The sequence below is a fragment of the Erpetoichthys calabaricus genome, chromosome 9 (genome assembly GCF_900747795.2).
Source record: "Erpetoichthys calabaricus chromosome 9, fErpCal1.3, whole genome shotgun sequence".
In the NCBI taxonomy this organism is placed as follows: domain Eukaryota; kingdom Metazoa; phylum Chordata; class Cladistia; order Polypteriformes; family Polypteridae; genus Erpetoichthys; species Erpetoichthys calabaricus.
This window is the reverse complement of record NC_041402.2, coordinates 36264504-36291125: the sequence shown is the minus strand read 5'-3', so window position 1 is coordinate 36291125 and position 26622 is coordinate 36264504. Positions and strand designations below refer to the sequence as shown.

At 37.7% G+C, this 26622-nt stretch overlaps 1 protein-coding gene across 1 annotated transcript in view; it reads right to left on the bottom strand.

The window, feature by feature from the left end:
• Positions 1-26622, bottom strand: part of fto (FTO alpha-ketoglutarate dependent dioxygenase) — a 383462-nt gene that overhangs the window by 224309 nt on the left and 132531 nt on the right. The window contains exon 7 of the mRNA XM_028809313.2: positions 7973-8092. Coding sequence (XP_028665146.1) covers positions 7973-8092 — 120 coding nt within the window. The remainder of the gene's footprint in view (positions 1-7972; positions 8093-26622) is intronic.

Here is a 26622-nt window from a genome sequence, read left to right as displayed (position 1 = left end):
AAAATGCATAATAAAATTCAATGCATAACTTTGGAATTAGAGTACATCAACTGCAAAAAACATTTTGTGCAGCTAATTCTGAATTAAGCAACTAAAATTAGGGAACATTTAGTGGTGTTTGTGGAAATGACTCAGAAAAATGCACAGACTACTAAAGTGACACGATTAAAAAGGCTTATTAATGTCTCAAAATCCTACAACACAATCCTATTTTGTTGGACTGAATTTTTATGGGTCTTCTGTACCATATTAAATTGTGTCTGTTATAAACATCATGCTCAAGAAGCTAATATAGTCAAATAACATTGATTCTTCTATTGTTAGGCTTGCTTAGACCAAAACATGGTTAAAACCTTTAGTGCTCAACGTAACTAACCCAAATCTACAAATGACAAACCTAAATTAACCAATCAATTAGACGTAATTCAGATGTCCAATAATTATACCAAGTTTCAATGAGATTGAATGATTTGATGATTTTTCCTTTGTCTTAACAAATTTGCATCTTTATGCAAACTAATTCTGTATTTAGTAACGTGTAAAATATATACTTAGATTTTAACTGAGAACTTGTTACAGCACTCAGTGAAGAGCGTGATACAAAAATAACCTGAGTTACAAATACCGCAGGCTCAAACCCAAACATGTAGATATCACTCCAAAAGTGGTCAAATTGTTTTCGGTAATGCTTAAAATGTGCAAATCCATTGCAAAAAATCAAAGTTATAATGTTCACACCTTCACAATACTTTCTAACAGTGTTATTCAAAAAGACTGTAGTTATGATGTGACCATTTTAGTTCTCTGCACTGTCTGGCAGCTGAAGAGAGAATTTTCAACCTATGTAACATACAACGCTTGGACAGTTTTCCTATTGGTCAGAATTAAACTTGTTCAAAATAGAGGCATTCCTTTTTAATAACCTTGCACATGTTTATAGTATGTATGTTACTATTAACTAAGGCAAGAGACACAATGTTGCAGCTGTATGGCCTTCATCAGGGGTACCTATACAGTCAAAACAGTGTATCTCTTGCCTTCTTTTATTTTTTCCTTTACAGAAACCCTGCTGCAACCTTCTCTCTTCCTCTGGTTTGTAGCTGATGATCCTGCATAACATTTAATGATTACACAATGTACAGTAAGGAAATCAAATTTTCATTGTCCAGGAGTGAAAATACATGTTTTTCTTGTAAACTGTGCACTTAAATTGAATCCAACACGAGAAAGATAAAAAAAAGTGATAATCCAGAATAGACATAATTACCTGAACATTGGTAAAGCTTTTATTGTGAAGCTATTCTATATGTTAAGGTGTAGCAACCAACCTGCAGCAGACAAGACAGTGATGGGACAAACCAAAAGCTGTGGTGAAGAGCTGTGTTGTAGAGCAACAACATCTTAAACTTGTGTCATGAAGAGAGTACCCTGTGCAGCAATCATATGCTTTTAGAAAAAACATGGGTAAGTGAACCAAACTAGTACTGGGAACTGAACAACAAAAACTGAAACGCAACAGCATTGTTCCTTTGATTTGAAAAGCATTAGTTAAAATTGTAAGCCGTCTGTTATGTCAAACTTGTCACAAGTCATAAATGTGTTCACCAATCACATTTTCTACTATTAAAAACTGAATGGATATGGCCCACTACAGCAGTGTGCTAACGGTTCTTAAAGTTGAACAATAATTTTATGTGTGTAGCAATTCTTAGTGCATGAGTGTTTGATGGCAGGAACATGGCAAAATATAGCAGCTAGGACTTGATGGTACTGAAGAGTTGTGCTTAATTGTAAAAATGTTACCTATATTTATGTGTGAGCCTGCATGACAATGCAGTGGTTAGTGCTTCTACTTCATAGATCCTTGGTTTGAAACCTACAACTGTCCATTGTTTGCACAATTGTTTGCACATTGTCCTTGTGTGTGGCTTTTCCTCCGAATTTCCTGAAACAACCCAAAAGACTTAAAGGTTACTTTAATTGCTGATTTGAACCGAGTCCTATGGGAGCATGAGCAAGGGTGTGTCTCCAAGCCGTGATTAGATTTTTTTTTAGTGCACAGTACTGACAGGATAGGCTCTAACCCCCCGTGACCCTCAGCTGCATTAAGTGTGTTTAAGAATGTTATATTATATTTGTGTATGTTGTAACGCATGAGTCACTATCCTGCACCTGAGAGAAGACTTTTGTCCAAAGGCCTGAAGAAAATCAACTTTATTCCAGTCAATACAGAAACAATCAGGGTATTTATTCAAATGGGAGCTACCACTTCAATACACAAAAACACAGCAAACAAGCAGGGACGGGGCCAGGTCAGTGGCAGGGTTATAATGTTCTCTGCATCACCCATTGGGCAATAGACATGTTACGCGGGTAGGCTGTGAATGTGTAGCTGCCTTGGTGGCGCTGAAAACCTGCTATTGCCTTGGCAACAGACAAGCAACCCTCGACAGACTCATCAATTGCGTTTCAGCATGCAGCACTGTTGTGGAAGGTCTCAAAAAAGTTAAAAAAAATTTCACAACGTGTATGTAAAATGATATCTCCTTTATTCAATACAAAAATAAGATCATTGATCATCACCAATATAAATTCAAAGAATGTAATATTGTGAGTGTTTCTGAATTTCAAAGTTTGGATTTAAATTGGGCAGTCTCTAGAGATCTTCCATTAACATACAATCTCAGCAGTCCTATGAACTCCCTAAGATTAGCTGGTGGTGGTTGCTGAGGAAAGAAAATCTACTGTGATCTGCTCAGCCTGAGCTTAATGACATTGTTAACAATCAATCATAAAAGAACAAAAATGTTATCGTAGAAAACGGTGTGTGCCTGTGTGTGTAAATAAATGAATAAAACAATTGAAAACACATTGTCAACATTGAATATAATTGTGAGTATATGCAGTATGTTGCTTTATTGTGTATCTTTTGTTGTTATTGTGTTATTATCAAATGTTCTGAGGAGACATGCAAGAAAGAATTGACTACATGACAATAAAGTTGATCTCACAAGAAAATAGGAAAAAATGAGATTAAAGATGTACATCATTATATAAAACTTTTTGTTTTCTTTTTATAAGATATAAGGCCTACATTTACAGCACAAGAACAGAAATATGTCAAGAATGATATTAATCACTTTATTTTACTGGAAAACCAAATTTTTTCAATGCCTAGATATAATGTTAGTTTTAATGGGGGGCACTAGAGACAAACAGCTGGTTTCTTTAACCTACAAAAAAAAAATACTATTAAATGAAATTATTCTGAAAAGTTAAATAAGATTCATGTGAAATATAGCCTTGGAAGATGCAGGTTCTATATGCTGTTTATAGAATTAATTATAAAAGTGTCTTATTGTGAATATAGTGACATGATAAATTAACAATTGCTGCTAAGCTGCAGGATTTGTTTAATAAAAACATTAAAGATAACACTGAAATTTTCTGCTTGGTTAAAAATGTAAATTGAAGTTTCCAAATAGTTTTTCATTTCCACTTAAACTCATTTTAATGTTTACCATGTATCTCTCTTGACAACATAAATAAATAGCCCAGCAGTGTTTCAGCCTCAGGAGCCCAGGTTCAGTTCCTGGCCTGGCCACTGCCTGTGAATATTCAGCATACGTCTGTGGGAGTTTGCTCTCTGACCTCAAAGAAGTGAATGTTAGGTTAGTTAGAATAAGAGTGAATATGTCCGAAAGAAGCAGCATAACAGAAACAACCACACTATGAATATTTTTTCCATGAATATTTTTGTATTAATCAATAAACTTGCCAGATTTTTCAGTAAAAAGAAAAATAAGACAAAAAACATAAATTAAATCAATATTTGGCATACTTGCATACCGTTTCCGAAGGTACTTGGGTAGTTGCTTGTTCCAAACTGCAGACTTTGGTAGTCTTACTTGCTTTTGTCCCTGTAACCAATGTCAGGCTGACTTGATGATGTTGACATCAGGACATTATGGGGTCCATAGTATGTGTAGCATGATTCTCTGTTCCTCTTTTTGCTACAGGTAGTTAAATAGTACAGACTGGTACAGTGGGGCAAAAAAGTATTTAGTCAGCCACCAATTGTGCAAGTTCTCCCACTTAAAAAGATGAGAGAGGCCTGTAATTTTCATCATAGGTATACCTCAACTATGAGAGACAAAATGAGAAAAAAAATCCAGAAAATCACATTGTCTGATTTTTGAAGAATTTATTTGCAAATTATGGTGGAAAGATATTCTATGGGGTTGAGATCTGGAGACTGGCTAGGACTCCAGGACCTTGAAATGCTTCTTACAAAGCCACTCCTTCATTACCTGGGCGGTGTGTTTGGGATCATTGTCATGCTGAAAGACCCAGCCACGTTTCATCTTCAAAGCCCTTGCTGATGGAAGGAGGTTTTCACTCAAAATCTGACGATACATGGCCCCATTCATTCTTTCCTTTACACAGATCAGTCGTCCTGGTCCCTTTGCAGAAAAACAGCCCCAAAGCATGATGTTTCCACCACCATGCTTTACAGTAGGTATGGTGTTCTTTGGATGCAACTCAGCATTCTTTCTCCTCCAAACACGACGAGCAGAGTTTTTACCAAAAGGTTCTATTTTGGTTTCATATTACCATATGACATTCGCCCAATCCTCTTCTGGATCATCCAAATGCTCTCTAGCAAACTCCAGACGGGCCTGCACATGTACTGGCTTAAGCAGGGGGACACGTCTGGCACTGCAGGATTTGAGTCCCTGGTGGCGTAGTGTGTTACTGATGGTAGACTTTGTTACTTTGGTCCCAGCTCTCTGCAGGTCATTCACTAGGTCCCCCTGTGTGGTTCTGGGATTTTTGCTCACCGTTCTTGTGATCATTTTGACCCCACGGGGCTTTGGTCTTGGCCATAGTGGAGTTTGGAGTGTGACTGTTTGAGGTTGTGGACAGGTGTCTTTTATATTGATAACGAGTTCAAACAGGTGCCATTAATACAGGTAACGAGTGGAGGACAGAGGAGCCTCTTACAGAAAAAGTTACAGGTCTGTGAGAGCCAGAAATCTTGCTTGTTTGTAGGTGACCAAATACTTATTTTCCACCATAATTTGCAAATAAATTCTTTAAAAATCAGACAATGTGATTTTATGGATTTTTTTTTCTCATTTTGTCTCTCATAGTTGAGGTATACCTATGATGAAAATTACAGGCCTCTCTCATCTTTTTTAAGTGGGAGAACTTGCACAATTGGTGGCTGACTAAATACTTTTTTGCCCCACTGTAAGAATCTGCCTGTACTTCTCAGCCATCAGCTTGATCAAATCACCAACTCTTTTGAAGAAATAAAGCCCCAAACCTATAGGAAGTGTCAACTGTGCTTCACTGTTACCTACCAACATTCCTTCATGTGCCATTATCCAGCCCTTCACCAGACAAAGTGCCTTCTGCTACAACCAAAGAGTTCAGATTTCACTCATTAGTCCACAGCACCTAATGCCTTTTTCCTGCACCTCAGTCTTTGCGTTTCATGTGTAGTAAAGTTGTTTTTGCATTATTTCCACCTTGCAGGAATGCCTGTTTGTTTGCACCTCTTCCCACGAAGACCACTTCTGATAAGACTTCTCTGGACTATAGATAGGTGTGTCTGGGTCTAAGGTGTTTCTGTCAATTTTGAGCTGATGGTGGGGCCAAAAATCTTTTGATTTTTTTTTATTGTAAGCTTGATACATTTCTGTTTTGCCACACTCAAGTTTCAGTGGTTGACCACTGTGATTCTAGACCTCAGTCTTGCCCATTTGTGCTTCTGCCAAAGGGCCTGGACAGCACATCTGAAAACACCTGTCTGTTGTGAAATTTCTGCTTAGAAGAGACCTGGATGATGTAGGATGACCACTGTGTGTTGTCGCTATGCTTCCTTTTGCCATGGTGCCATGGTGTAAGATTTGCAGGTTAAGTTACCACATCTACCACAAGCTTACCTTTTTAGTGGTTATCCCTTTCCCAGTTTTATTTTCAAGTCTACACATATGTTTCTGTTTAAGTAAATCAAACTACACATGATGTCACTGATCATTAGCACCTGTTTCGTATATTTGCGTAATTATGTATTATTATTATTATTATTTACTTATTTGCCTGATGCCTTTATCCAAGGCAACTTACAACATGTGAAATACAATACATTTCTTTTGGTTTTCCAATTGGAGCACAGGCAGATGAAGTGACTTGTTCACAATGTCAACATCTGAATATGAAATTTCAGGGTATGAAATCCAAAGTCCAAAGCCTTAACCACAACACTACACACATTTTGCTCCCCTGGCTAGTGTTTAAATTCTTTTTTTAAATCATTTTTGTTTTTTGTTAATTTTTTATTCTTTCGTTTATGTTAATATTGTTACTTATGTTAATTAATTGCAGTAAAATGTGTTTTATTGGTTTTGTGTATTATTTAATTTTTATGTCTCTGTGCTTGTTCTGTTATCTTCTTTTTTTATTTTTGGGGTTGGTTTCCCCAAGAGGCGGGTCACCTGTCCTTCTCCATCAATGGACTGTTGGCAACCCTATAAAAGCTGAAGACACAAGAAGTCCCTTGTGCTTAGTGGTGTTGGTGAGTTCTTATGCCTATTACTGTGCTTTTGTGGATTTCTGGATTTTTGTGACCTTTTTACTCTGTTTTTCACTATTATTTTGGATTCTGCATTGGACTTGTTTGCTACTGGATTGCTTATTTCAGGCACCCCCCTTTGGTGCCTTTTGCGCTCATCTGAGATTCCTTGTTTTCAGAGCATTTTTGTACTAAATACTTTTATTTATGAAGATTCTTTGTTTTCTCCTGTGTTCCACAAGCTGGTTGATGGACCCTTCCTCTTATGATGGGGTTTTGCTACACTTTGTGGGCAGGCACATGAAAATGATAGGCACACTGCCTGCCTATCTTAATCGAGCACTGGGCTATATGCCTACAAATATGTCTTTTTTAACTGGAAAGTGCTCTATTAGTTACTTTCTTTAATGACATTCAAATATCTTACTGCATTGTTTCATTTCTGCAAAAGAAATTCCAAAATATGCTCTTTTATACTGACGCAGTAATTTAGAAGATACCCGTTTAAGACAATACATTGTTGTGAACTATCTAAAGTGCCTAAGATTTTTGTATAATACTATAAGAATACAAGATTTAAAATACATAGAAAAATCAGTGTTTTAAAGCACACAATAATATTTTGAGTAACTAGACAAATTAAACCATAAACAAACTGCTACAAATATAACAGCAAGCTAATGATGTCAAAAGTAAAAGAACAAACCTTTAATGTATATGTAGAAGAACTACAAAGTACATTTAAATCAACACATTTTAGAGAGTAGGATAAGATGAGGGCCCCCACATTCTACTCATTTAAACTTTGTCAGTTACAAACTCTAAATAGTTGCCAAGGACTACCTCATAAAAATGTTATTGTCATAAATGGGCTCACATTTATAAGGTAGAAAAAGAAGGCTTATAAGTTCCACAGCTATATCCAAGTCAAGTTGACTATGTCAAATGCCACCAACCATAAAAAATTCTTCATTTCTGTCTTTTAAGCACTAGATACACAAATGATAAAACACAACCAGGGTACAAGAAGATGCTAGATATTGCTTTCATATTAAAACCAAAATAGCACAGTGACACACTACTTGGACAATCCCATTTGATGTACAGGATATTTATGTATGTGTGCCTTTTCAAAACTAAACTAGTTACATTTTTAATTAGTTTAATGAAAATGTTGTAATATATATTCCTTATTATTACCAAAAATTTACATTCACTTTATGATAGAAAGCTTAAACAATGATGAAAAGATTAATATTGGCAACTCAGCTGACTTTTCTATTAATTTTTAGAATGCTCATTTTTACTGAAAGACCTATAAGTTTGCTGCTATATCCAGTTTAGACTTCGAAGGCAGAATAGGCATTTCTTCAGCTTATAGTACTCACTGACCATCAGCTCCAACTGTTTCCAGTCCTCCTCAAGTTTTTCTATGGGCTTGCACCACCAATCAGTAAATTTTGCATACCGCCTCCCTTGAAACCAGTATTGTCTCAGCCATTCAAATTCCACCTATAAGAAAGACAATAGGACAGAACGATTAGTGCAGGCACATCATCAGTATCATACTGATAACACAGGGTACACCCAACATTCACTCCTTTCCTTTTAATGTTTCTGCATTTAAATTCACAAATTTATGCTTCACACTTAAAATGTTTGTTTAAAAAGGAAAAGTGTTTGTGAAATTCTAAATTCAGGGATATTCTAACCCGAAAGGAAACATACAGCAAAAGAACATTGTCACAGTAATTCATTACAAGGCTTGCCATTTAATGGTAATTCATTCAGTAGAAGAAGCAGTAAATGAATCTCACCTGTCTTTTTCTATAAACTTGTAGAGCAAAAATCTTTACCAAATGTGTTAAATTTAGCTGCTTAACAAGGCTTCTACAATGAAAAGATAGGAAGTGAATTTATAATGACTTTGACTCATTTAATATAACTGATATTTTTTTAAAAACAACATGAAATATTACGTGAGGCCACTATTTCCAAAAACACAGATGCAGCATTAATAAATTTTCATGGTCACTATTCATTTTTATGCATATTTATGAATAAAGGTAAAGGTTTCAAAATTTAACTCAATATGTTAACTAAAGCAGCAAGCAGAGGCAATGTGGATATGAGGTGGAGGTTGGGAGCATGTGCCTAATTACAGCACATTGCCGCATCCACCACACGACAAACCACATGGATTGGGACCCGAGTGCAGCTGTGTAACAGGTGACATACACACAGGTGTGTAAATAGAATGGTGTAAGGCTATTTTTTTTTGTTTACAAAAGTTTCTCATAAATTTGTAAATCTTTCCCAGACCTACAGTACCAAAATCTGGAATTTAAGCTAGCAATATTCTGCTGCACCACACCAGTTCCATAAGAGAAAGAACAGCTTGTGTAAACGTATATCCTTTCACTCACGGCAAAGGCAAGTTGGCACACCAGCATGGACGATTTTTGAAAGTTAAGCCCTTAATATTCAGTTAGAAGCTTCATCATATCAAAAAATATTTTGAATTGATTATCCTCTGCATGATGTCAACAAAGCAAGAGTGCAGCATCAATGTTCAATAATACAGCTTGTGCAAGATACCAATACTAACTGCATTACACACAGAACAGAGCTTACAAGATGAAATGCTGGGTGATTCATGAATGATTTGTTATTTTAGAACGACTCTTTTTGGTGAGGCACAAGAATTGATTTTCAAGCATGAACGAATCAATTCAGTGAAGCTCAACAGGAGTGCTTAAGTGCAAGCATGATGTCATCAGTATCTCTCTCTCTCTGAAAATCCCATCTGTCTGAATCCTGAATCTCGTCCACTTCACCTATGATTCTTTCGAATTCAAACCAGACCATTACCAGTGAACAAAAACTCTGCTATTGATGTTTTTGTTATTTAGAATACAAGTGCAAAACAGCAACAACACATTTATGTTAAGAGTGTATAAATTGTTTTGTACATCTTAAGATAAATGTTAGAGTGCCAACAGGTTTTGCTTGTTTAATTTGAAAAACAAAATTAAACAGTGCTTGATGGCACAAGTATAAACAAAAACATCACCCTCTAGCATTCTAACAAATAAAGACACCACCTATCAAGAATTCTTTCGTTGTGATTGCAGGAGATCCGTCTGCCTCACACAACGAGTGATGCCTCCTTCCGGGCATCTGGGCTTTTAAGACTGGGCAGTTTCTTATCACTGTGGAGGCAAAGGAAGATGACACAGTTAGAGGCAGCACCCCCTCTTGGCCCATGGTGGTATAATGTATCTGGGAGGAACCCAGACGGTGACCCTCTGATGTGCATGTGTGACATGCACAACATTTAACTAATACTTTTATGTCACTTAGAACATTCAAAAAATTAGCCACACAAAAACCAAACCTCATAAAAATATTCTAATTTCTAACAATTACTTGCTTTTAAAGTTATTTTAATGCACACTTTTTTGCTGCTCAATGAATGCACCAAACATTTATCATTTACTGATTCTTTCAAGTTCAAACTGAATAATTACCCACGAACAACTTACACAATTCTTATTCATTTAATTTGGAGACTCAATTATAACCTGAGAAAAAGTCACATGATTCTCATTTATTTGATTCACAAAGTAAATCATTACCCACAAATGACGCACACAATTCTTGTTCACTTATGATTCTCAAAAGTACTGTATTATATTTATCACATCACTATATTGACATGCTTTCAAGCAAGTCAATTTTGTACAATACGAATTGTCAGTGTGTTTAATATAAGGTTTGAATTATTTAATTAAATATTTGGGAGTCTTTGAAAGGGGAAAAGTTTTTTTTGTTTTGTTTTTAACTACTATGTATCCTATTGATAAATCAAAAGCATCAAATTAATCTTTTCACTTCAGTAAACTGAAACAAAATGCCCAGCACTAACAAGAATACTAGCAGACACACAACTAAGTACAGCAGCGTAATAGAGTGCACACAAAATATTTAAAAGTAACAGTTGTATCAGAACTGCATTCCAAAATAAGAATCATCTTATACAATACCTCACAAAAGCCAGAAAATGTTTAACTGAAAACCATTGATTGTACTTTGTGATTAAGAAGAAGGTAAATGTCATGGAAGATAGTAAGTTTTGCTTTCTCATTTCAGCTTATATAAGCATGTTAAGGCCTGCTTTCAAAACTCTGTTTATACTTATTCCCCATTTAATATTTAAAGAAGACACATGCTCATAGTCACATACCTCAAAACTTTAAGTCAAATCAAATTTAATTAGATAGATAGATAGATAGATAGATAGATAGATAGATAGATAGATAGATAGATAGATAGATAGATAGATAGATAGATAGATAGATAGATAGATAGATAGATAGATAGATAGATAGATAGATAGATAGATAGATAGATACTTTATTAATCCCAGGGGGAAATTCACACAGCATATTTAAATTAAACAGCTAAAACTTGAACAAAGTGCTTTACAACAATAAAACTAAGCAGTAGACTAATAAGCAAGAGTAGAAGGTAATAAATTACAATAAAAGAAGATGAAAGGAAAATAAAACCAGCAGAGTCTAAACTGAATACCTGCAGATGTATTAGCACATATGTGAGCATACAATTAGAGAATAAAACCCTTAAAGTTCAACCTAAAAACAAGCGAATAAAAGTAGGATTTTAACTGGGACTTAAAATTATCGATTGTGAGGATCACCAGTAAGTTTTAAAAAATTTGTTGAACAAAACATAATAATTGCTGAGAAGTTCTAAGAGACCTAGAAAGACACCCAAAATAAAAACTGCTCAAGCAATATAAAGAGAGACACCTTCAGTTCCCAAAACTCTAATTAGATATTGTGGAAACCACTGGTGGTCCAGCTGCCCCAACCCTGACACAGACAGGCAGAGTCATGACTTTTCCACACAACACACGTTTACTCACATAGGAAGTGCTTTTCCCTCGCTCCCCACAGCAGCAAGTACAAGCACCAAAATAGCACAGTCCCTTCTTCTTCTCTCCTTGTCGTCTGCATCCACCCCTCCTCTTGGCAAATAACATTACACATTTAACATCATATCAGCAGCATTTTGTATTACTTTTTTTTTTTACCACCATTGTCATTTTCTTCCTTGGTTTCATGGAGGCAGCTATACTGTTTTTATGACTATGACTGTAATTACCAGTCAAATGGGCATGTCCTGACATTTACACAAATTTCCTACAAAAGATGGTGGCTGTATAGTTTTGCTTTCCTTTTAAATTATTTTTCATCTCTCTGTTCAAGTTCTGAAACTTTTCCTTGTGAGTATATGATTTACCTCCATCATTTTCTCAACAATACACAACATTTATTCTGCTGCGTAAACTTTGCAACAACATGTTGGATCCTCCCATTTTGTCAGCCAACAAACAGCTTTTTGGTGAATCCTCTTTAGTAACTCTTTGTTTTGTGGCAGCTTGGGTTTATTTTTATTTTCTGTTTTAATCTTGTTTTTGAATAAATATTTTTCATACTTTTATGTATTTTCGGTTAGGTTTGTAATTTAACATTTATCCCTTTAAACATGTTAATGCTTGTTGTATTCTGTGGGTGGAACTTCAAGTGGCAGTTCTTGACAAGTCAGTCAGAAAAAGAAACTCAGCAGTGGAGCACTGAGGTTGTGATGGATTGTACTGGGTAGTTTTTCTTAATTGTTTTCAGACAGACAGACAGACACTTTATTAATCCCAAGGGGAAATTCACATACTCCAGCAGCAGCATACTGATAAAGAACAATATTAAATTAAAGAGTGATAACAATGCAGGTATAACAGACAGACAATAACTTTGTATAATTTTAACGTTTACCCCCAAACCCCCGGGTGGAATTGAAAATTGAAGAGTCGCATAGTGTGGGGGAGGAACGATCTCCTCAGTCTGTCAGTGGAGCAGGACAGTGATAGCAGTCTGTTGCTGAAGTTGCTCCTCTGTGTTGAGATGATACTGTTCAGTGGATGCAGTGGATTCTCCATTATTGACAGGAGCCTGCTCAGTGCCCATCACTCTACCACAGATGTAAAACTGTCCAGCTCCATGCCTACAATAGAGCCTGCCTTCCTCACCAGTTTGTCCAGGTGTGAGGCGTCCCTCTTCTTTATGCTGCTTCCCCTGCACACCACCGCGTAGAAGAGAGCGCTCGCCACAACCATCTGATAGAACATCTGCAGCATCTTAATGCTGATGTTGAAGGAGGCCAGCCTTCTAAGGAAGTATAGTTGGCTCTGTCCTTTCTTACACAGAGCATCAATATTGGCAGTCCAGTCCAATTTATCATCCAGCTGCACTCCCAGGTATTTATCGGTCTGCATCCTCTGCACACAGTCACCTCTGATGATCACGGGGTCCATGAGGGGCCTGGTCCTCCTAAAATCCACCCACCAGCTCCTTGGTTCTGCTGGTGATCAGTTGTAGGTGGCTTGAGTCGCACCATTTAACAAAGTCTTTGATTAGGTTCCTATATTCCTCCTCCTGCCCACTCCTGATGCAGCCCACAATAGCAGTGTCGTCCGCGAACTTTTGCACGTGGCAGGACTCCCAGTTGTATTGGGAGTCCGATGTATATAGGCTGAACAGGACCGGAGAAAGTACAGTCCCCTGCGGCACTCCTGTGTTGCTGACCACAATGTCAGACCTGCAGTTCCCGAGATGCACATACTGAGGTCTGTTTTTAAGATAGTCCACGATCCATGCTACTAGGTATGAATCTACTCCCATCTCTGTCAGCTTGTCCCTAAGGAGCATAGGTTGGATGGTGTTGAAGGTGCTAGATAAGTCCAGAAACATAATTCTTCTAGCACCACTGCCTCTGTCCAAGTGGGAGAGGGATTGGTGTAGCATATTGATGATGGCATCCTCCGCTCCCACCTTCTCTTGGTATGTGAACTGCAGAGGGTCGAGGGCGTGGCAGACCTGATGTCAGAGCGACAGGCCGGAAGTCGTTCAGCTCACTAGGACCTGGGACTGGGGTGATGCAAGATGTTTTCCAAAGCCTCGGGACTCTCCCTGTTCCAGGCTCAAGTTGAAGAAGCGCTGTAGAGGACTCCCCAGCTCCAATGCACAGGCCTTCAGCAGTCGTGGGGATACTCCATCTGGACCCACTGCTTTGCTGGCACAAAGTCTCCTCAGCTCTCTCTCTTACATGCTGTAATTGTGGGTTGAGGGAAACTCTCTCCTATGCTGGTATCAGCAGAAGGATGGGTGGAGGGTGCAGTACTCAGAGGTGAGAGTGAGAGTGGGTTAGGGTGGTCAAACCTGTTAAAGAAGTTGTTCATCTGGTTTGCTCTGTCCACATCTCTCTTGATGGTGGCACCCCGCTTCGAGCTGCAGCCAGTGATGATCTTCATCCCATCCCACACTTTCTTCATGCTGTTATTCAGCAACTTCTGCTCCAGCTTTCTCCTGTACTGCTCCTTCGCCGCCCTGAGCTGGACTCAGAGTTCCTTCTGCACACGCTTGAGCTCATGCTGATCACCGCCTTTAAAAGCCCTTTTCTTCTGGTTCAAAAGGCCCTTGATGTCACTTGTAATCCATGGCCTGTAGTTAGCATAGCAGAGTACAGTTCTTACTGGAACTACAATGTCCATACAGAAGTTGATGTAGTCAGTAGTGCAGTCAACAACCTCCTCAATGTTCTCACTATAAGATCTCTGCAGGATATCCCAGTCTGTAGTTCCAAAGCAGTCTCTCAGAGCCTGCTCTGCCTCAGGAGACCACTTCCTGAATGAGCGTGTGGTTGTAGGTAGCTCCCTCACTCTTGGTTTGTAGTGAGGCTGAAGCAGAACCAGGTTATGATCTGCTTTCCCAAGCGCAGGCAGCGGGGTAGCGCTGTATGCGTCTTTAACGTTTGCATACAGGAGGTCAATAGTCCTATTTCCCCAGGTGTTACAATCCACATACTGGGAGAAGGCAGGTAATGTTTTGTCCAGCGTCACATGGTTAAAGTCTCCAGCAATTAGCACAAGTGCCTCGGGGTGCTGCGTTTACAGTTTAGCAACAGCAGAATGGATGATGTCACTCGCTATCTCCACATCCGCCCGAGGAGGGATGGAAACAATAACAACAATGACATGTCCAAACTCTCTGGGCAAGTAATAGGGACGCAGACTTACGGCCAACAGTTCGATGTGCCTGCAGCAAGAAGAGATTTTAACGTTTACATGTCCAGAGTTGCACCACCTTGTATTGACAAAGAGAGCAAGTCCACCTCCTTTCTGCTTCCCGCAGGTACTTGCGTCTCTGTCCGCTCTAACTGTGCTAAACCTGGGTAGCTCCACGTTAGCATCTGGGATGTTAGTTGTTAGCCACTTTTCAATAAAACACAACAAACTGCATTCTCTGTGGATCCTGACATTTTTCACCAGTGCAGCCAGTTCGTCGATCTTATTTGGTAGCAAGTTCACATTTCCCAGGATCACAGAAGGCACTGGAGGTTTGTAGTGCCACTTTCTTGCTAGAAGCTTGGCTTTTATCTTAGCGCTGGTTCTGCTACCACGATACCGTCTTCTTACCTCGTCAGGTAAATAGGGAACCAAACCGGCACGGGCCTTTGTTCTCAGCACTTGAAGTTGACTACTTGAATAGACGAGTCTCGGCGTGTAAAAATCCATGTTCAAGTAGTAAAAAGTAGTAAAAAGTGTCCAGGGAACGAGTCCACATAAAACAAAATGGTAGGAGTTAACAGTGAAATAGAGAAAAATACAGAAAAAAGGTAAAAAGAAAAAGTCATACACAGAGTTGCTGGAAAGGCTGCCACTCACGGCAGCGCCTGAGTCATTCCTTTGCCATTTAGGAAATTTTTTTTTTGCTCTTTCGCGTATTTTGTCCTTGGTTTCTATCATTGTTAAATAAGCTCTCAATTTATTAAGATTACAGTTTGGATTGTCTTCACATGCCAGAATTTTTTTTTTTTTTTTAACTTTTCTCTACCTTGCAAGGCATTTTTATGAATTTTTCAACTTTATTGCAGTTTTATAGCTTTAAAAGCAAGCTCCCCATTGTAAGACCTGTGTAGGCCACAGCCTGCCGTTAGCGTCTTGGGGTGAGCCTGTTTTGGGCTGGCCAGTGACGATCCAGGTCTGCTTTAGTGGCTTATTTTGGACGTCTCTCACCCTTTTGCCATGTCTGTAATTCCAACTTACAACACTCTTCTCATGCCTTCATGTTATAAAGGGTTGTCTGTAATTTGAAGACTTTCCTTTACAAGGTTGATGTTGATCTGTATTATCTCCATTTCTTCACTTGCCCAAACAAATTAGTATCTACACTAATAAAAGTGTCAAGCAAATTATTCCCGTTGTTGAATACTCTGAAGCTGTTAGTATGTTAAGATTGCTGATTATGAACTTTTTCAACATATCACACAATATATTGTTTGATTGTCAGTAATCATGTCTGCTGAGCTCTCTTCTTGTTCTGTATGTGTGGAAAATATAGGCTGTGGAAAATATATCTGTGCTACCTGCCAACCCATATCTTTGAGGATCAAACCAATAAATAATAATATTAATAAGAATATTACATCCGGCGGCACGGTGGCGCAGTGGGTAGCGCTGCTGCCTTGCAGTTGGGAGATCTGGGGACCTGGGTTCGATTCCCGGGTCCTCCCTGCGTGGAGTTTGCATGTTCTCCCCGTGTCTGCGTGGGTTTCCTCCGGGCGCTCCGGTTTCCTCCCACAGTCCAAAGACATGCAGGATAGGTGGATTGGCGATTCTAAATTGGCCCTAGTGTGTGCTTGGTGTGTGGGTGTGTTTGTGTGTGTCCTGCGGTGGGTTGGCACCCTGCCCAGGATTGTTTCCTGCCTTGTGCCCTGTGTTGGCTGGGATTGGCTCCAGCCGACCCCCGTGACCCTGTGTTCGGATTCAGCGGGTTGGAAAATGGATGGATGGATGGATATTACATCCTGTTATGGATAGATGAAGCATTTAGGCATTTTACAAAACACTTATTCATCTAAATTAGATACATTTAAATGTTTTCTTAGTCACAAGAAATACGGATGTTGTTTGCATGTAAATCACAGTAGCTGTCCAGATCTGGTCAGGAGCAGAAGGCTGTAATTACATTTGTCAATGTGTCTCATTACCTTGAAATATGGCAACACCGGTAGCAGAGAATGTTTAATTTACATAAACTTTAGTATTGTAGGTTGGACCCACTAGATATAAATATATACAATTAAAATATGCATTTGATTAATAGCTTACAAGCATAGGCAACACCATGCCTCCATCTACAGAGGTGTCTTCACATATGAATGGCACACTTCATTTGGATCAGATGACTCTACTTCTTCATCTACTTTCACCAGCACTGGAACATCTCCCCTTGTAATTTTCTTTTTTTTTTATTTTAATTTGTCTTGTAAATTACATTACTGTGAATAAGATATATTGTAGCAGTAGTGGGCGCTAGAACTCCCTTGAACCCTCAGGTACAACGCCAGCCACAAGGTAAAAGTATAATTATTATTTATTAAATAATAATAGTGTGCACCAAGCACTCTAACACTCCACACTACATATATAAATACTAATAATCAATTCTTCAATACAACAACTAATCACAATACCAATCCTCCACTCCCAGACACTTCGCCACCCTTCCTCCCAGCTCAGCTCAGTGTTTGGGCTTTCCCAGAGTCCTTTTATACCCCCTGACCCGGAGGTGTTCCTGCCCAACAGTCCACAAGTCCTTATTACTTCCGGGTCAGGGTAAAAGTCCTTTTCTTCAACCTGGAAATACGTCATTTCTCCTGTTCATGTGACCAGGACATACTTCCAGGTTATAGGGCACATAAGAGTCCAACAGCCTCCCTACAGCGACTCCCGGTGGTCCCCAAGGTATCCAGCAGGGTTGTGCATAGAAACTACAAAGTCCATGAGGCCCTGCTGGAATTCGGGGTACTTCCATGCTGTCGGGAGAGCTCCTCCTGGTGGCCTGGGGGGTGAGGGCCGGAAACTTTAGCCGGCCATCCATCACAATATATAATCAAGGATATAATCAGTTCTGCTGAATGTTGTGTAATCTGTGACTCTGATGAAGTTATAAAAAGGGGCTTCAAATAGAGTGATTATCAAGCCACTTACTTACCAAAGACCAATACATACAAAATGCCATATGTGTACTGCATGCATCACAATCTGATATTCATAAGCGATTTTTTAACTTTGTTCACTAACTATGCTTGGAGCATGATGAGCACTTTCCACATGATACTATGTGTGACCACTGAAAACTGTATAAAACTTTTTACTGAAGTTTCTGTTAATTTGCTGTGCATTTTATCAAAGCCTTGAATTGTGAGGGTGTTAAAGTTTAGATCTAACTTAACAATATTTGCCATGCCATAGTGCCTTTCAAAACAATATTTGCCATGCCATAGTGCCTTTCAAAAGTCATCATGCAAAGCTGCTGTTTTTTTGTTGTTTTTTTAAAGAATACAAGTTCTCAACAAAAGGACATCTAACAGTTCAAATTACATCAACAAAGTTGTTGGACTGGTGCTGTGTCCAGGGATTGTCACTGCCTTGTGCCCTGTGTTTGCTGGGATAAGCTCCAGCCCCTCATGACACTGCTCAGGATTAAGTGAGCTTTGAAAATGGTATGATATGGTATGGATTTTGGAACAACAACTTGCTTAATTAAGGAATGCAGCATATGAAGAACATTGTCATTTTCTGCACCCTGTTATGGACTAGTGCCTCACTGAGGGTTCAGATCAGTTGGTTTAAGAATGTTACCATATTTAAGTCTATTAAAAAAATAATAATTTAAGGCACACAAATCTCTGAATACACATTTTTCTCATTTCCATTTAACAAACTAAATGTTTTCTGCATTTTGCATATAATGATTTTAAAAAAGAATGCAGTTCTTCCTAATTAATAATGCTATCTTCCAAAAATCAAGAAATGCAGGATTTTTTTCTTCAGATGATCACATATACACACAAACACACAATATTTCAATGTAAAATTGCATTTATTTGGACAGCACTGCTAAAGTGTTTAATGTGGCTGGATTCGTAAGATTAGGGATGGACAGGCTTTCAGACTATCAGGACAATTCCTCATTGATCCATGTTAAGGTTTATCTTCATTACTATTTTTTGTATGTTTTGTGCACCCTTTATATAACTCTTTATATCCTCATATATATGTTTTTGGGTTGCTGAATCCATTTCTATCAATATTTCCAGCTAGAACTTGTTTTAGGATGATTATGAGTATTTTGTGCCTTTTTCTGATGCCATCTTTTTTTTTGATTTATATCACCATTTTCAGCTTTGGCAGCCACAATGTTGCTGCACAACGTCACCTGTAGGTGCGCTGACATCAATATTGTGTTTGGCTTATCAGATCATGCTATCAGGCAACAAACTGTGAGACTGAGCAAGTTAACAGAAAAGTAATGTGAGATGACAGGCTTGTGCAATGTCTTTGGTGCACCTCTCTAATCACATGATCCTGCTTAACTGAAGCAAAAAAAAGTAAGTGTGAGACACTGATAAGATGAGAGATGGAGGAAAACAGTGATTTAAGAGCGAGAGACTGCAGAGTCAGAGCATAAATGTGGCCAGGTCAGCAGCCTGTGCACTGTGACCATTAAGGCAACATCACAATTAGAAGACTTCCCATGGATTTTATTTCCTCTAGTTCAATGTGGCCAAAAACATCTAAACCATTCCATACTTTGTTTACAAGGTGACCTGTTTTCAAAGATGTTTTGTGAAGTTAACGTTAGCTAGTAAGCAGTGAACAAAAGTGGGGTTAAAACAAACCTAACTTTGTCCATGTTTTAGATCTTTACACATTCTCATCCACAGAAGCATCAAAGTCTGGGAGGATAGTGCACTATCTGGACAGCCTGTCTTTTTTTTATTTCTTCTAATTAACTTACAAATCAACAGGGGATATTATGTGTGTATGAACTGAAAGGATGCAGTGATGGTTGATGTCCAGATGATTATGCTGGACCAGTCTGAACAAAAGTCCTGGGCCAATATTTGAACCCAGTCAATTCCTGCATATGTGCTTCATGGTGTAAATGCAACCTTAATGGTTCTTGTGATCGTATGAGCAAAACAGAGAATAATCATGTGGTGGGGAGTTAAAGAAAATCCAAATTCTTGATTTCATTAATGATTCTATATAACTAACAAAATAATGTTAAACAGAAATAATGTATTAGATATTTAGTTATCTCATAGAACCACAAGGTAAATGTGGGAATTTTTCATTTTGTATAAAGCAAAGAAGAGACAATGGCGTAAATGAAAGTCATAATCATTAAAGGGGAATAATAATAACTCTTTACATTTATGTAGTGCTTTTCTCACTACTCAAAGTGAATGGGGAGCCACTTCAATGACCACTAATGTGTAGAATTCACCTGGATGATGCAACTTCAGTCATTCTGGAATCAGTATGCTCACCACACATTAGACATAAGCCATGAGATACAAAGTACACTAATCCTTGGAAGATTCAAAAACGATACTTTATGTTCTGAGCTTGACACTGATGATGTGTCCACATCTTGCATGTGTCACACTGTAATACTAATTTCATACAAACAAAGCTGTGAAGTGCACAGATGACATAATGAAAAAATCAGCTTTATAATTAGGACTGTGCTTGTGCTACTGTGACTTTATTCAATATGTTGTTCTAGTACACTTAATGTGAGGTTAAATTTTTACCATCAGCGGCATTTGAATACAAGATGGAACAGTGTGTCTATGAACCAGTTCCAAAGTACAAATTTGAGCAGGGAGTATAGGGGATGTTCTTTGAGATAGAACAAAGTGGCCAAGAATGCTTGGATCAAATTAACAAAGGAAAACTTTATGATGATATTTATTGTATTTTTTTCATAGCTGCATCAAAAACCAAAGTACCATTTGATTTGTGATTTATGACAGCCAAATAATGTATATGTATATATTTATATTTGTATACATCACTATAAAAAGTATACTGCTTGCTATAGAAATAAGTTACTTGAGGTTATAAGTTATAGAGAATAGAAGCATGATTTGAACTTTAATCAGAAAACAAGAATTGAGAAAATATAAAACAAAGCCAATTACAGGCAGGTAAAGTATCTAATAAGGATGTAGGGGGCCAGTGGAAATGAAAACTAAAAATAAAAACAAAGTTAACTTTTTTTGGAACCAATGAGACATTTAGTAAAAAAAAACTTCCAATTAAATGTACTTGTTCAAAACAAAAAAACTGAGCCAACGTACACCACATTCTGGGACTATGCTCATTAACAGATAGGTGTAGCTCAGTGCTCTTGCCTGTGCTGCCATACATGATATGAAGACACAAAACATGGAGATAACCTACGTCTAACAAGCTTGTGTGGGCAGCAAAGAGTCTGAAGCTAGTGTTTTTCCAAAAATGAGGAACTAGCTAAACTAAGTGCCGAGATGAAGGTGGCATCAAGCCAGGCATGGCTTTTTTTTTTTGACAGCTTATGACATACAGCAGGCAGACAAGTAACATTTAATTGAGTCTGCTGTTTTAAGTACACAGAAGATACAGAAACCTGCAATGGCCTTTCATTGCTACTCACCACTAGGCTACAATGACACTGGATTACTAATTACATTACAAGAGCCCTCATGTAGTTCTATGCAAAAATCCTGATACCACTCAGTTTAAAAGCTGATGGCAGTGAAGTCTGACTCAAGCAAACTGATATGTCACTGTGAGACAATTTGAAAATATACTGAAGACAAAACTGTATATATTTTATTTTGGTTAATATAATGGAAATATAATAATGGAAAAACTTTCAATTCATTTCTATTGTATTATTTTCAGAAATAGCCAATATATTCCAACACATAAAGATGTAATGCAATCAAATATTTATTCCACTGAAATTTCCTAAAAACAAAAGCCTCATTTATATACTAATCTTGTTTGTCGGAGATGTTCGTTATTGGCCCTAAGGGACTCAGGGTTCAGATTAGGAGTTATTTGGCTTTACTTGGTCTGCAGTCTGCCTCTCAAGTCAAAAACATAAGAGTGATCTTTGACAATGATTTGAACTTTACATACCGTCTGAACAATATTACTAAAGCAGCATTTTATTATTTATATCATAAAGCAAAGGTAGTGAGATATTAATTTTGATTTTTGGATGCAGAACTGCTGGTGTATGCTTCTGTTACAATGGATTATTGCAGTCTTCCTTATACATGCCTGCCTAAAAGCTTTGCAGAATGTCTGCCAATTATTTAAATGCAGCTATAAGATTGTTGACATTGTCAAATAAAAGTTCATGTCACTCCTGTTCTTAAGAAATTGCATTCATTGGCTTCCTGTGAATTTTAGAATTAATTTTTAAGGTTCTTTTATTACTTTATAAAGCTCTGCATGGTTTGACTCCTGATTATATGTGACACTGTAGCCATATATCAGACCAAGAGAGATGTTTGTTCTAGTTGTGCTCCTTCAGTTAATTTTCAACATAGTTGAGAGATTGCATTTGCTTATTTTGATCCCAAATTATGGAATGCTTGCCACAGTAGTTAAGTAGTTTTAAGTTTAATATGAAAACATACCTTTTTGTTTGGTATTTTCACGATTTTAATTTTTTTATAAATACACTTATTAAAAGAGTGATTTTTTTTTTTACTTAACTAATTAATTAGTCTGAATTTATATTAGTAGAACTGTTGCTTCTACTGTTATAAGTATATACAGTAATCCCTCTTCCATCGCGGGGGTTGCGTTCCAGAGCCACCCGCAAAATAAGAAAATCCGCGAAGTAGAAACCATATGTTTATATGGTTATTTTTATATTGTCATGCTTGGGTCACAGATTTGCACAGAAACACAGGAGGTTGTAGAGAGACAGGAACGTTATTCAAATACTGCAAACAAACATTTGTCTCTTTTTTAAAAGTTTAAACTGTGCTCCATGACAAGACAGAGATGACAGTTCTGTCTCACAATTAAAAGAATGCAAACATATCTTCCTCTTCAAAGGAGTGCGCATCAGGAGCACAGGCTGTCAGAAACAGAGAGGAAAGCAAACAAATCAATAGGGCTGTTTGGCTTTTAAGTATGCGAAGCACCGCCGGTACAAAGCTGTTGAAGGCGGCAGCTCACACCCCCTCCGTCAGGAGCAGGGAGAGAGAGAGAGCCAGCCAGAGAAAAACAAACAGTCAAAAATCAATACGTGCCCTTCGAGCTTTTAAGTATGCGAAGCACCGTGCAGCATGTCGCTTCAGGAAGCAGCTGCACAGAAGATAGCAACATGAAGATAATATTTCAGCATTTTTAGATGAGCGTCCGTATCTTCTAGGTGTGCGAACAGCCCCCCTGCTCACACCCCCTACGTCAGGATCAGAGAAAGTCAGCGCAAGAGAGAGAGAAAAGTACGTTGGGCAGCTTCTCAGCCATCTGCCAATAGCGTCCCTTGTATGAAATCAACTGGGCAAACCAACTGAGGAAGCATGTACCAGAAATTAAAAGACCCATTGTCCTCAGAAATCCGCGAACCAGCAAAAAGTCCACGATATATATTTAAATATGCTTACATATAAAATCCGCGATAGAGTGAAGCAGCGAAAGGCGAAGCGCGATATATTGAGGGATCACTGTATACTGTTTAGACTGTTTTTTTGTGTATTTTATGTTTTATTGCTGTATTTGTACTAATATATGTACTGTGTCTTTAAATGTTTTATGTTTCATGGTCTTTGCGGGTGGAGTCCCAGCAGGCAAGGCCAGTCTCACTGCTACTGGATCCTCTCTATGGCAAAAAAAGCCTGAGAACTGCAGAGGTCCTGAAGTGTGTTGGAGTCTTATGTAAGTACTGTTTTCTTTCCTGATTTTTTGGTTTATGGACTTTTGCTATTGTATTTGGTTTACTCTTCAGATTAGTGTTATTTTGAGCTTGTTTACCTTGGATTGCCATTTAGGTAACTCCTATTCACTTGGTTGAATATTATTGTTACTTTTTTATTTCTGTTAAATAACTATTTTAAACATTTCTTACTGCCTTTTTGGATACAGGTTAAAGATTTTATGGTTTCCTTTTCTTATTTGACATTTATAATAATTTTTAAGGCTCTTCAGTTATTTTTGAACAGATAAACCTATTTCCCTTTTTGGGACCTCCCAGGCCGAAGCTATGGGGTAGTAGTTGGAGACTGGCTGTATATGAGGTAAGTCTCTTTGCGCAAAGAAGGTCTTGTTCGTATGGTGAGCATTGGATGCCTCAATCCATTTTCTCATGTTTGTGACTGTTAAACACAACATCTACTGCTTGTGAAGCACCTTGTAATGCAATCATGTATAACAGATGCTGTACAAATAAAGATATTATAAATCATTACGTCATTATTTTAGGCTAAAGTAACCATTATACCTATACAAATTCTGACTTGCCTGTAGATAATGTATTTTTTTCCCTTGCCAAACAAATCTGCAAAACTATAAAAGGCTGCCCTGTTTACTTTCACAATAAACAGCTGAGAATGGGTGAAGACCTCTCATTTTGGCCTACTTCAGAAATTTCTTTTTTGAAAGGGTAGATTTAGACACAAGTTTTTAGAAGGTTGCCAAAATGCCTTCATTTTTTTCCTGCCAACATCAGTCAAAAGGCTCTACTCAGAAAGGAAGATTCAGCTCCATTGAGTGAATCCTTTTATAGCATGCGTGAAGAAGCAGTATTAAAAAAGATATTGGAGTTTTTAAAAGTCCCAGCAGACACTGAAACAATACGGCCTGTAAAAAGTAAGAAAGACTCTTGGGACTTTAAGATTGGTAAATATATAAAGCAGTTATTGGTAAATATATAAAGCATTTATGATAAAAAAATATAACTAGGGACAAAAACTGTACTGGATTCACCTTATATTATATAGAATGTTTGTGTCAACTATAATTACTTTCCTATAACATCCAAAAGCACTGTGGCTACTACTGCCACAGAAATGAGGTTCAGAAATTGTTTAATTACAGTACATACATTAGGTATTTCCTATGGAATAGAATGTCCAGTGTTATTTTTATTTATTTCTACATACTAGTTCCTTAAAAACTAAAATTGCACCTTTTACAGCATGTTACAATCAAACACATTAAGAATAAGCCCAATTCATATCTTAAGAAACTTACCAGAACTTTAGCTGAAGAACAAACCAAGTAAAAAAAAAACATACAAAATAATAGCCAACAATGACTTTGGAGCATATACAGTATGTAACAGGGTCATTATTGTCACATGTATGGAGTAATAATACATCATATACAGTATTAGCAAATTATTATATTTACATACACTCACTGAGTAAATTATAAGGAGCATTATACTAATACTGGGAAGGTCCTCCTTCTGCTCAGAAAACAGTCACAATTCTTCATGGCATGGATTCCACAAGATGTTAGGCACGTTCCTTTGAGATTCTGGTCCATGTCAACATGATTGCAAATCTCCCGTTCTACCATATCCCAAAAGGTGTTCTAATGTATTCAGATCTCATTACTGGGAAGACCAGTGAAGAACACTGAACTTATTATCATGTTCATGTGACCAGATTGAGATGACTTTTGCTTTGGGACATGGTGCTGAAAATAGCCATTAGAAGATGGATAAATTGTGGCCATGAAAGGATGCATATGGTCGGCAACAATACTCAAATAGGCTCTGGCATTCTAGCAATAATCGATTGGTATTAACGGACCCAAAAGTGTGCCAAGAAAATCATCTCCACACCATTACACCACCACCACCAGCCTGGGTTTTGTTAACATAAGGCAGGTTGGGTGCTTGAATTCATGCTGTTGCAGAAATAGATTCATTTGACTAGGTTATGTTTTTCCAGTATTTAACTGTCAGTTTTGGTGGACCTATGTCCTCTGCAGTCCCAACTTTTTGTTCTTGGCTGAAATAAGTGGAAACCAACATGGTCTTCTGCTGTTGTAGTCCATCTGTGTCAAGTTTTGACATGCTGTGTATTCTGAGATGCTTTTCTGCTCAACACAGTTGTACAGAGTGGTCATTTAGGCCCATTGTCAGCACAAACCAGTCTGGCCATTCTCCTCTGACCTCTCTCATCAACAAAGTATTTTTGTTCTCAAAACTACTGCTCTTTGGATGTTTTTTGTTAGGGACCGTTGAAAGTAAAAATTACAAGAGATCAATAGTTACAGAAATGCTCAAACCAGCTTGTGTGGCACCAACAATTACACCACAGTTGCAATCAGTAAGATCACATTTTTCCCCATTTGGATGTTTGATGTGAACATCAACTGAAGTTCCAGACCTAATAAGATAATTTTATGCACTGTACTGCTGGCACATGACTGGCTCATTAGATAATTACATGGATTAGCAGGTGTATAGATGTTCTTAACAATTTGCTCAGCATGTGAATGTTTGTGTTATATATAGTATATTGAAACCTAAAGAAAAGAACGTAAGGATTTGTTTTTTATTTTAAAAACCAACCTTTAAGTAATACTTGAATATATATCTGCACTGATGAAGCTTTGTGGAAGAATTTTGTGAAGATTTCAAGATTTATTAGGTGCACATTTACAAAAATTATGATCTTGATTTTTTTTTGTATGTACACAGCCCACTGCAGCCTTGCACAACCAATTTCTATGTTGGTAATTTTACGAAGCTACAGTCAAGATCAACCATATTAAAGTTTATGATAGAACACTCAAACATCTAGGTAAGGTTTGAGTTTGGAGCACAGCATGCATATAGCACTGGCATGTCCTTAGCTGTCAGGAAGTGTCACTCAGCAATGTACCTTTCATAATGTTTTCATTTCAAACTTCAGAAATCAATATAGTCCCAGACATATGATGAGACTCTAATGCCTAGAGAGAGTTTACTTTTGGTACACGAGAACACAGACACCAGCTGTGCTACAAGACCAAAGGGCAAAGATTAATATTAAAATAAAGCTTTCACCTAGCTGCACATAGCTGTAAACATTGATTTACACAAGTTTAC